Raw genomic sequence first — 11,436 nt, forward strand, 5'->3', positions numbered from 1 at the left:
ATTCATCACTTGGTATAGACCAAGTGATGCCGGCAAAAGAGAGGCCAATCAAGAACCGAGTAAATCCAATGAAGTGATAGATATGCCTAAACAAGCAACAACACATAGCATATCCCAACTAACCAGATGAGACAAGTCTTGGTAGCCAACTTAATCACCTAGCACCACCTAGCCTTTTAAAACCATCAGAAACAGTCCATTTTCTTCAAAGGATACCACAGTGGCATTCATTTACATGATCCCCTACTGTGGATATCTCTATTTTCATCAAAGCCAACAAGAAAAGGATACCACAGTGGCATTCATTTACATGATTCCCTAATGTGAATATCTCTATTTTAGTATACCATCATAAGCATTCCATTTAAATCACACATTTTAGTATCTCGTTCTTATCCAAGTTTTTGCCTCAGCCTTTGTATCATTGGCTGAGCCAAGACATCAAGCATCCGGCCAGGGAGCATTCTTTCTTTTTAGGGAACTATATGAACTATATGCACATGATCCAGTAAGCATCCCCACTAATCATAGCATTATAAGCATAGTAGCATACCATAAGCTCACAAGAATCCATCAAGTAAATCTTCACAAGGATACCACAGTAGCATAGTAGCATACCATAAGCTCACAAGAATCCATCATTTTCTTCACAAGGATACCACAGTAGCATACCATAGTAGCATTTCATGCATTTAAATGAACCAGTAGCATCAAAACCAACCAAATGTCCAACTGGCAAGCAATACCAAGTGAGCAAGTCTTCATTACCTTGTACAGGTTCAGACATGGATTTATTTCCAACAAAGGATGGAAATCAAATTAACATCATTGAATTAAATTGAATCATTACCATCACATGGTTCATCAATAACAAGTGGCAGTAAACCTCCACAAACAACAGGTACATATGATCCTGTAAGCCACACGAGCATAGCAAGTGATATAAGTTGACAATAACCAACACCTTTTTATTAGCAAGCATAACAATATACTAACCACTAGCAATCCAGGCTCCAAATGGAACCTTTGGAGCAGATATATATAGAGCCAATATAGCATGTCACTCCAAATGAAACTATCCATATGCGAGGCAACAAAGTAATTTATTCGAGATACTACACATGAGCAAGCATCACCGAATCAAAGAAACTAGCAGACAATGCATCCAGAGCAACAACATCAATGCATCCAGAGCAACAGCAATGCATCCAGAGCATCATCAAGCACAACCTAGAAGCACGAGCATTTCGTCGAGCACTTTGTGCTCGCGCGGGAGAGGAAGAGGGAGGGGAGGGAGAGAGTTCACCGACGACAGGGGTGGAGGAGGAGGTTGACGATGACGGCAGCGGTGGAGGAGGAGGAGGACGCGGCGGCTCCTCCACCTTCACGCGACGGCGGCCCCTCCTCGCGGCGGCCCCTCCTCGCCGTAGCGGTAGCTTGTGCTGCAGGTGGCGGGTATGGGAGGACCGTGGCGGCATGCGGCCCTCGCGGAGGAAGGCGGCGGCGACGGCGATGGCGACGACCATGGTGGCGCGCGGCGGATCGGAGGAGAGGGGAGAGGGGAGAGGGGAGAGGTGAACAGGTGGGGGAGGGCACGGGCGAGATGATATAAGTTACCTTAATTCTGTGGCGCACCAGAGCAAGTGCGCCACAGAATCAATTACTTCTATGGCGCACCGAAGCACGTGCGCCACAGAAAGAGTTATTTCTGTGGCGCAGCATGACATGTGCGCCACAGAAATACCTACACTAATAATTGGTGGTGGCAGGATGTGGGCCCCATACAATTTCGTGGCGCAACCGTCGGCGGTGCGCCACAAAATTAAGCTATTTCTGTGGCGCACATAGCATGGTGCGCCACAAAATAACATTCTGTGGCGCATTTTCAGTGGTGCGCCACAGAACTAAGCTCTGCCTATAAGGGTTTTCCTACTAGTGATATGCCTAAAAAGTCCACTTTCAGGTTATCATCCGAACCCCTTCCGGTATTAAGTTGCAAACAACAGATAATTGCATTAAGTATGGTGCGTAATGTAATCAACACAAATATCCTTAGACAAAGCACCGATGTTTTATCCCTAGTGGCAACAAGCACATCCACAACCTTAGAACTTTCTCGTCACTTGTCCCAGATTTAATGGAGGCATGAACCCACTATCGAGCATAAATACTCCCTCTTGGAGTCACAAGTATCAACTTGGCCGGAGCCTCTACTAGCAACGGAGAGCATGCAAGAACATAAATAACATATATGATAGATTGATAATCAACTTGACATAGTATTAAATATTCATCGGATCCCAACAAACACAACATGTAGCATTACAAATAGATGATCTTGATCATGATAGGCAGCTCACAAGATCTAACATGATAGCATAATGAGGAGAAGACAACCATCTAGCTACTGCTATGGACCCATAGTCCAGGGGTGGACTACTCACACATCGATCCGGAGGCGATCATGGCGATGAAGAGACCTCCGGGAGATGATTCCCCTCTCCGGCAGGGTGCCGGAGGCGATCTCCTGAATCCCCCGAGATGGGATTGGCGGCGGCGGCGTCTCTGTAAGTTTTTCCGCATCGTGGCTCTCGGTACTGGGGGTTTCGCGACGAAGACTTTAAGTATGCGGAAGGGTAGGTCAGGGGGCGTCACGAGGAACCCACACAACAGGGCCGCGCGGCCAGGGCCCAGGCCGCGCCGCCCTGTTGTGTGGCCACCTCGTGACCCCACTTCGTTACTTCTCCGGTCTTCTGGAAGCTTCGTGGAAAAATAGGACCCTGGGCGTTGATTTCGTCCAATTCCGAGAATATTTCCTTTGTAGGATTTCTGAAACCAAAAACAGCAGAAAACAGCAACTGGCTCTTCGGCATCTCGTCAATAGGTTAGTGCCGGAAAATGCATAATAATGACATATAATGTGTATAAAACATGTGAGTATCATCATAAAAGTAGCATGGAACATAAGAAATTATAGATACGTTTGGGACGTATCAGAGATATAACCACACATCTGATATTAAAAGTGGCGTTGTCCTATAGCGGCACGCTACCAATTGACGGTCCCCTGTAAGCTATTCTCTACTAGTGATGGTGGCAGCGAAGTGCTTTTGTATAACTCAAAAGCACAACTAGCCCCTAATAAAATATTGTCAACACTAAACCCACTTAGGAGTGAAGATTGTTGCGGAACCCGTTACATGGACCAAATTTTTACTGTGTATAAACCAAGATCACAAGCGAGTTGCAAGCAGTGAACACGTCCGAATCACGTGGTAGAAGTTGATGACCTTGTTGAGGTAGTCACTTGTCAACTACATATCCACCAGCCACGTGATATCCCCCCCCCCCCGAAGATCCGCATAGTGAAGTGCAACCGCATTTTGGCCCCCGGGCTAGTTGCTTCCGCCGCGTCCCGCGCATAGTTAGCGCCGCTGACGCTGCATTTTTAATTGAGCGACATCGTCTTTTGGTCGTCGTTGAAGTGTTGTCGCCGCCGCCTGCGGTCCACTTAGGGTTAGATCTAGATCTTCCTTAATTTTTGTAAGTGATGAGCTTATGTATTGAAACTATGTTGATGATGAACTCGTGTAGTGCAAAATCTCCCGCGAACTTGCGACGGTGAACTTGTTTAATTTTCAAAAACATATTAGTATGTTTTGCAGTGTCTCGGGCGCACGACTCCACATACCGGAAAACACATATCCAGCTCCCCCATCTAAGATATCCGGGTTCAAATTATCGGGATATGCTCGAGTTGCTCTAAGAACATAAAAATAAACACAATTTTGTGACTGGCGCTGTGTGCCGTCGAATTCTCCGGGCAACAGAGACCGTCGATTGGACTGATGAATCGGCCCAAGAAACTAAACCCACCTCCACAATACACGATAGCATCCGATCCATGCGCGCACGCTGGCAGGCACGCAAAGCACAGCGACCGCAACAAGAAGAGAGAAAATTGCTGAAATGAACGGAGACGAGGAGCTGAACCGCTCATCCCAACGACGCGCGCGGCAGAGCCCGCAATCCCGGCGAGCTCGATCCCGCCTTGTTCTCCCGTCAAAATTTCCCCCAACGAGTACGATCCATTTCGCCGCCCGCCTCCAGAGAAGCCGACAACGACGGCGGCTACGAGGATCATCAGTACGGGCAGGGGAGGATACATGTAACGGCGTCCAGAGACGGCGCGGACAATGAAGGCCGCCGCCGGGGCAGGCCCCGGCGGCGGCAAGGAGACCCTGGCGACCTCCTTCCTCCGTTACGTCCTCCTCTTGCTTTTCCCTCTCACCGTCATGTACATTCTCTACGCCCTCCACGCCATCCTCTCCTCCACACCATCCTGCCCGCCTGATCTTGGTCGCGTTGTCGCCACCGCCTCCTTCTCCCACGTCACCACCCACAAAAATACCTCATCAACGCCGCCGCCGCCGCCGCCGCCACCTGCCACGGTAACGGTGTTGAGGGCGACGACACCGCCGCCACCCGCCACGATCACGGTGTTGAGGGCGACGACACCGCCGCCACCCGCCACGATCACGGTATTGGCGAAGGTACCGCCGCAGCCACCCGCCACAGTCACGGTGCCCACGGCGAGGCCGCCTCCGGCACCCGCCACGGCCACGGTGTCAACGACAGCAACGACGCTGCAGCACGTGGTGTTCGGCATCGCGGCGTCGGCGCGCCTGTGGGAGAAGCGGAAAGAGTACATCAAGATCTGGTGGCGCCCTAACTCGGGCATGCGGGGGTTCGTGTGGCTCGACCGCGGCGTGCGGGAGTCTAGCGTGCCGGCGGGGCTGCCGGCCATCAAGATCTCCTCGGACACCTCTGGCTTCCCTTACACGCACCGACGCGGCCACCGCTCCGCGATCCGCATCTCCCGCATCGTCTCCGAGACATTCCGCCTCGGGCTCCCAGACGTGCGTTGGTTCGTCATGGGCGACGATGACACGATCTTCCTCCCGGACAACCTCCTCGCCGTTCTCGGGAGGCTCGACCACCGGCAGCCCTACTACATCGGCTCCCCCTCCGAGAGCCACCTGCAGAACATCTTCTTCTCGTACGGGATGGCGTTCGGCGGCGGCGGTTTCGCCATCAGCCAGCCTCTGGCGGCGAGGCTGGAGCGGATGCAGGACGCCTGCATCCGCCGGTACCCGTCGCTCTACGGCAGCGACGACCGGATCCAGGCGTGCATGGCCGAGTTGGGCGTGCCGCTCACGAGGCACGCGGGGTTCCACCAGTACGACGTGTACGGGGACCTCCTGGGCCTCCTCGCCGCCCACCCGGTGGCGCCGCTCGTGTCGCTGCACCACCTCGACGTGGTGCGGCCGCTGTTCCCCAACGTGCGGTCGCGCCAGGCGGCGCTGCGGAGGCTGTTCGACGGGCCGGTGATGCTGGACTCGGCGGGGGTGATGCAGCAGTCGATATGCTACGACGCGGCCAGCCGGTGGACGGTGTCGGTGGCGTGGGGGTTCGTGGTGACGGTGGCGAGGGGCGTGATGCCGGCGAGGGAGATGGAGATGCCGGCGCGGACGTTCCTCAACTGGTACCGGCGCGCCGACTACAAGTCGCACGCGTTCAACACGAGGCCCCTGGCTCGCAACCAGTGCGAGAAACCCGCGCTCTACTACCTGGCGTCGGCGCGCCGCACGGTGGTGCGCACAGGGGAGACCACCGTGACGAGGTACCAGCGGTGGCGCCACCGCAACGAGCTACGACCGCCGTGCCGGTGGAACATCCCCGACCCGGACGCGCTGCTGGACACCATCATCGTGCTCAAGAAGCCTGACCCCGGGTTATGGGACAGGGTAATCTTCACCGTGCTCTGTCTTGTTTTGTCAACTGAGCATTTCGAATTCAGATTCAAATGTTCAAAGCATTGTTATTACATTGTTCTGGTCCTGCGACTACTGTTAGTAATACTGACTGCTAATCTACCGGAATTTGCAGTCGCCGATGCGGAATTGTTGCAGGGTGCTGTCCTCTCCGAGGAAAGAAGGGGACAGGAACAAGACGATGACCATAGACGTGGGTGTGTGCAATGACTGGGAGTTCAGCCAAGTATAAATCCATTCATTCATTGACTCAAATAGACAGAATTGCATAGGTGATAAAATTTCAGTTCTCTTCTCCTGTATTCCCATACCTGTAAGATAGTAATAGTACTTGGATGTCTAGTAGCTGCACACTGAGCGTTAGTCCAGAAGAACTCTGCTAGTGCTGCGTGTGTTTTCGACATTGTAGCCATTCAAATCTGAACTTGATATACCAACTAGCAAAATGTAGCATGCACTGACTGTGGATGAGATAGCCCGTTAGTGTTTCTTTTCCTAAACGATTAACAAAATTGCAGATTAAGTGTGCCATGACGAGCACAACCAAAAGAAGTGACAATAAATTTAAGTATCTTCGTGAACTTAGAAAGGTGAAGATACCAATAGATTCGAGGTAAGCTGTGCACACTCCACTTCCAGCATAAGCAAAGGCCAACTGGAAGTCTGGAACCATATTTCGTTCTTTCACTGGGTCCTATCTATAAGTTCGTATGCAATAGAGCGAAGATAATGCTAAAGCAAATAAATTAGTTTACATTTCTGTTCCTAGTATCACTCGCCAAAACACTTTTCGTTTGCTGCTGTAACATTTTTTTCTTTTTGAAACGGAGACAAAATAATTTTTTGCCCCGTTCAATCAAAGATAGAAATTTTACAAAAAAGTAATATTTGATGCAGATGGCCTGCAGCCTATTTAAGTAGCCTATGTAACCTACAATTTCTAGAATTTCAAGGCCCAATACTATGGCAGCTGGTTGGATCAGCTTATAAGGGCACTTGTTTCATATAAGAGAAAGAGTACGCATGCACTCCACCTTCGTCGCCCGCCTCGCCACGCGTCGCGTCGTGACTCGATTTTCGAAACCAGCTTCGTGGAAGGATAATTTTTGCTGGGTGAACCGGCTGGGTGTGTACGTGGCTTCCAGAGTCTTCCCTTGCCGCGTGTCGATGTGGTTCGGCCAAGTGTCTCCCACATCCAGCAAACATAACAGCTTTTGTGTGCATTCATCCATTATGTCTCTCTCTCCCCATCAGTTCTAACTGCACGACCATTAGGAGAACAGCGCCTCCGAAACCCCGTCCGTTGAGATCCTGCATCCGAAGGTGGGCCATAAGATTTTTAGATAGCGCGCAACTTCTCTCTGTTGTTCAAGTTCTTCACACCCGGCTAACAACCGACTGAACCGTCTTATTTCGACTACAATTGTGCTTTCTTGTCTGCATATAATTAAGTTTGCTAGTGTTTTCTAATGATATTTTTAGTAATTAAACTCACTTGAAAATTGTCAAATAACCTAACAATTAAAAGTGTCAATCATACAAAAGGAACTAATCTCCCCGCGCAACTGATTCGCCCAAACATAATCAACGTAGTTCAGTAAGATTTCATGGCAGACTCAAATATTAGCTTGCCTGTGTTTTTCACGTCATGTGTTTGTTAGATACAAAAATTACTCTTTTGCCAATTTTTCCTACCTTTTGTTATAGCCTTGTTTCTTTTGCGGATTTTTCTTAGTTTTTGCTGGTTGCGATTTTGATGCATTCTACTAATACAAACAAAAATATACATCTCTTATGAATAATATTGGCCGCAATAGTTTGGAACATGCATTGGCGACTTGGCGTGTGTAGTTATAAAATCAAGATACTGGAAAAGGAGCAACATGTACTGTTATTACAGACCATCATGGACATGTTGTGGCTGCATCGGGGGAAATTTTAACAGATCAGACCACCAGCCCCAATGAAATGCCAGAAAAGACCACCTCTGAGTGCAAATGTCAAAACTACTGTGGCGGCACGCTGGCCAAGCGACACGTCGCACATGCCGCCGTAGCCGGTGGCGGCAGGACTTGCCGCCGTGAGTGGTGGCGGCACGTTGGACAAACGCCAGGTGGTGGGCCCTGCCGGTGGCGGCACGCTGACGTGGCAACATGCCGCCACCGGCTGTGGCGGCACGTTGACGTGGCATGTCAGGCCACATCAGCGTGTCGCCACAGCCGGTGGTGGCATGTTGCCACGTCAGCGTGCCGCCACAGCCGGTGGCGGCAGGGCCCACCACCCGGCGTCGCGGCCAGCGTGCCGCCACGGTAGTTTTGACATTTGCACTCAGAGGTGGTCCTTTCTGACATTTCGCTGGGGCAGGTGGTCTGATCTGTCAAAATTTCGCATTGGAAAACGTTCTTGCAAGTTGTAATAGTGCAAAGGAGGCTGAAGCTCGAGCCCTTATTGATGGTGCTAAATTAGCTAATGAATGGAGTAATTCACCTATTATCTTGCAATCTGATTGTGCCAATGTGGTAAAAGAACAGCAAAAGGGACAGGAATCGGCAACACATCTGAGAAGCATCTATTCTGATTTTGCCCAAGATGGAAGTTTGTTTTATCTATGAGAGCTTAAAATTATTCGGTGCACCAGTGCATGGCCTATGTTAGGCATTTAGGTGTTGGGTGTGTTTGGAAGAATTATTTCCCTGAACGTATAGCTGAAGCTATGCTATTAGATTGTAATCGATCACCTGTTTTGATATAATTGAAGCTCTTTAGACCTCAAAAAAAAAACACTTACCTGTCGGCACCGTAATGTTTGGAAGGTAGAGTTACAAGGAAAATGGAAGAATAGGGAGAAATGATCCAATATGGTAAGAGCATCTCTAACAGAGCCCGTAAATCCCGCCGGAACTGAACTTTTCCGGCGGATTTACGGGTTCGGGCCGAAACGCGCGCAGATCAGCGCCCGAATACATGGGCCGGCCCGTAAACGAAGTTCAGGGGCCCGAGAAATCGAGCGGGCGCCCCCTATTAAAAGGGTTCGCGGAGGGGAGTTCGGTTCGCAAACCCTACTCCCCTCCGCCGCTCGTCTCCCGCCGCCGCCGCCAGTTCCCCGCTCCGACGAGCGATTCCGGCCGCTCCGAGGCCGCGCCGCCGCTTCGGCCAGCTCCCCTCCATCCGGAATGACGCGTGCTAGACGCGTGGGTAGGGGAGGTGGCCGATCCGGCGCCGGAAGGTGCACTCGGCGTCCGCCGGGTGCACGGGCGTCGCCGGAGCTCGGCAGGCGTAGGCGCTCCATCGGCGCATGGAGGAGGGCCGGCCGGAAGTGGCCGGAGATGATGGCGTACCTCGCTGCGCGCGCGGAGGAGGCGGCGGAAGGAAAAGCCGAGGCGTCCCCCGCTGCCGCGGCGTGCAGCCCTCCTCTGCCGGCGCTGCCCCCGCACGGCGACGCCGCCGACGACGCCGCCGGGTGGCCTCAAGCGTGCGGGAGCACCTCCGAGGCGGCGGTCGTCGTCGCCTAGGAAGACCGGCGAGCAAAAACCCTCCGCCGGCTACGTTTAGCTCCCCGGTGATAGTATAGTCACTCCGGGGACTAATTCTAGTTTAATTTAGGTGCCTATATCGTAATGTACGTGCAATATGCATGTATTTTGCCTAGTATTGTACAAATTATGAATGAATTTAGCTTCATTCGATGAAATCGAGTGCGATCGCAAATTTGGTTTCCCGCGACGTTTGATTTCATCGAGTTCGGTTCACCTTTTCGGTTTCTGTTCTGCGCCATCGCTAAATCCGCAACCAAATTGTTTTTCGGGAGACTGAACTCGCTTTTTCAGTTCCGATAAATAGGGGCTCTGTTAGAGTTGCTCTAACATGGTTGGTTTTGCGAGCAATCTAGAATGATTGATGAATTGCAACACGGGTGGTAGCCGGTAGATGCCTAGAATCTTACGATAAATACTAGTCAACAGCAAAACTGATCGGGACACACAGCTAAGTATGAGCGTACGTCTAATAATAGAAATGATTTATCATACTGGAGGAAAACTATTTGCAAAATTTGGGAATTAAAAGCGACGTTTGCCAAACATAACAAACGGAACAACAACTTCAGATGTGGACACTGCCAGGTACCAAACAAATGAACTTAAGGGGATAATTCAACAGAAACGAACCGTTCTAGCATGTATGTCTCTACCATTTTCGGACAAGGCACAGGAGTCACGCAAGGTGCATCTGGTTGTGGTGTTCATCCAACAACGTGTTGACTAAAATGTCTTAACAAACATTCTTCAGAAAATTTGAACTTACCACTTTGTTGGGTATTGGACTGTTTGTGCGGGTGAACCAAGCGGGAGGGGGTACAAACCATAAGAAAGGTAGTACTACGGTCACTGAACTAATATATGCGCATGCACTGAACTCCTCTGCGTCGATTAAAAATGACCGGAGGGAGTACCTAGTAAATATGCTGACACTGGCCGATGAGTTTTCATCACTATCACTCTACAATCACATCACGCTACAGGTGGTGGCTACCTTAGTACTACTTCGATACATCATATACTACTTCCTCTATGCCAAAAGATAATATGCATTGTTTTGATGAAAATCAAACTATGTAAAGATCGATCAAGTATGTAAAGAAAATTCAACATCTACGATATCAAATATATGTACTTGGTTTGATATCGATCATTGATTCGATATTGCCCAATGATTTCATACCATAATTGTTCATAGTGTTTTCATGTACTTTGTAAATGCAACAAGCCCTCCTCTTTGGTTTTTATCAAAGAAACCGTCACAGTTTTAGAAAACACCAAAATGAAGGTACTGCATAGAGTTTGACAACGAACGAAAGCGCTACTTAAACTACTTACTACATCATCAAATGAAATAATTTGGTTAAGGATGTGTGGGAGCAACTTGTTGCTGGTACGAATTACATTTAAATGTGGAATAATAAATTACACGCTACACGTAAATACCTTGGTGGATGGGCACGTCACTTTTCAGGTTTGTTAAGAAATGAAAAGCTTCGCTTATCATCTTTGATTGATGAGTTGAAGGCTATCGCGGTGGTGCGACCCCTATTTATGCAAGAGATTGAACTCAAAATTCAATACAATGCGCAATTAAATGGCTCGCCTAATCGGAGAAGAGGAGCTAAAATCGTATCAGAAGTCTAAGGTCCAGTTCAGTTTGAAAGAAGACTCGAATACAAGATACTTTCACAGTGTCCTAATGTCAAATACCGGAAGAAAAATATTAATTCTTTTTAAGGGACCAACGGAATAGTCTGAGAAGAGTATACTCCCTTTCTAAGTGGTTATGCAATGATGAGCAAGGGATCTAAACCAATCAAAAGCTATACCTCTGAGGGACCACCAAAATAGTTTAAGAAGAGTATACTCCCTTTCTAAACTTCTTGGTCCAAATGTTTTACATAGGTGAACAAATCTTCTATTTCTAAATAGCTGGCCCCATTTTGCTGTCTTCCGGTGAAGCCACGTCACCTTATTTTTTTACACCCCATAGGTCCCTCGCATGGCGTCTCGTCGATTTTTCCTACGTGGGCTTGACCGAAGTGGGCTGGCATTGCATTCGT

General features: G+C 49.5%; 1 protein-coding gene across 2 annotated transcripts; it reads left to right on the forward strand.

Moving 5' to 3' along the window:
- The first annotated feature begins 4,196 nt into the window (after positions 1-4,196).
- On the forward strand, positions 4,197-6,124 carry LOC124687375. Of its 2 annotated transcripts, XM_047221167.1 has the most exons (3): positions 4,197-4,459; positions 4,598-5,807; positions 5,950-6,124. In XM_047221167.1, exons 1-3 carry the CDS (start codon positions 4,197-4,199, stop codon positions 6,064-6,066), a joined length of 1,590 nt encoding a protein of 529 aa, XP_047077123.1. In that variant the 3' UTR covers positions 6,067-6,124. The 2 variants fall into 2 exon arrangements, with proteins under 2 accessions (XP_047077123.1, XP_047077122.1); XM_047221166.1 differs by having other exon boundaries at positions 4,197-5,807.
- The last annotated feature ends 5,312 nt before the right edge of the window (positions 6,125-11,436 follow it).

Source organism: Lolium rigidum, chromosome 2 (assembly GCF_022539505.1).
Source record: "Lolium rigidum isolate FL_2022 chromosome 2, APGP_CSIRO_Lrig_0.1, whole genome shotgun sequence".
Lineage (NCBI taxonomy): Eukaryota > Viridiplantae > Streptophyta > Magnoliopsida > Poales > Poaceae > Lolium > Lolium rigidum.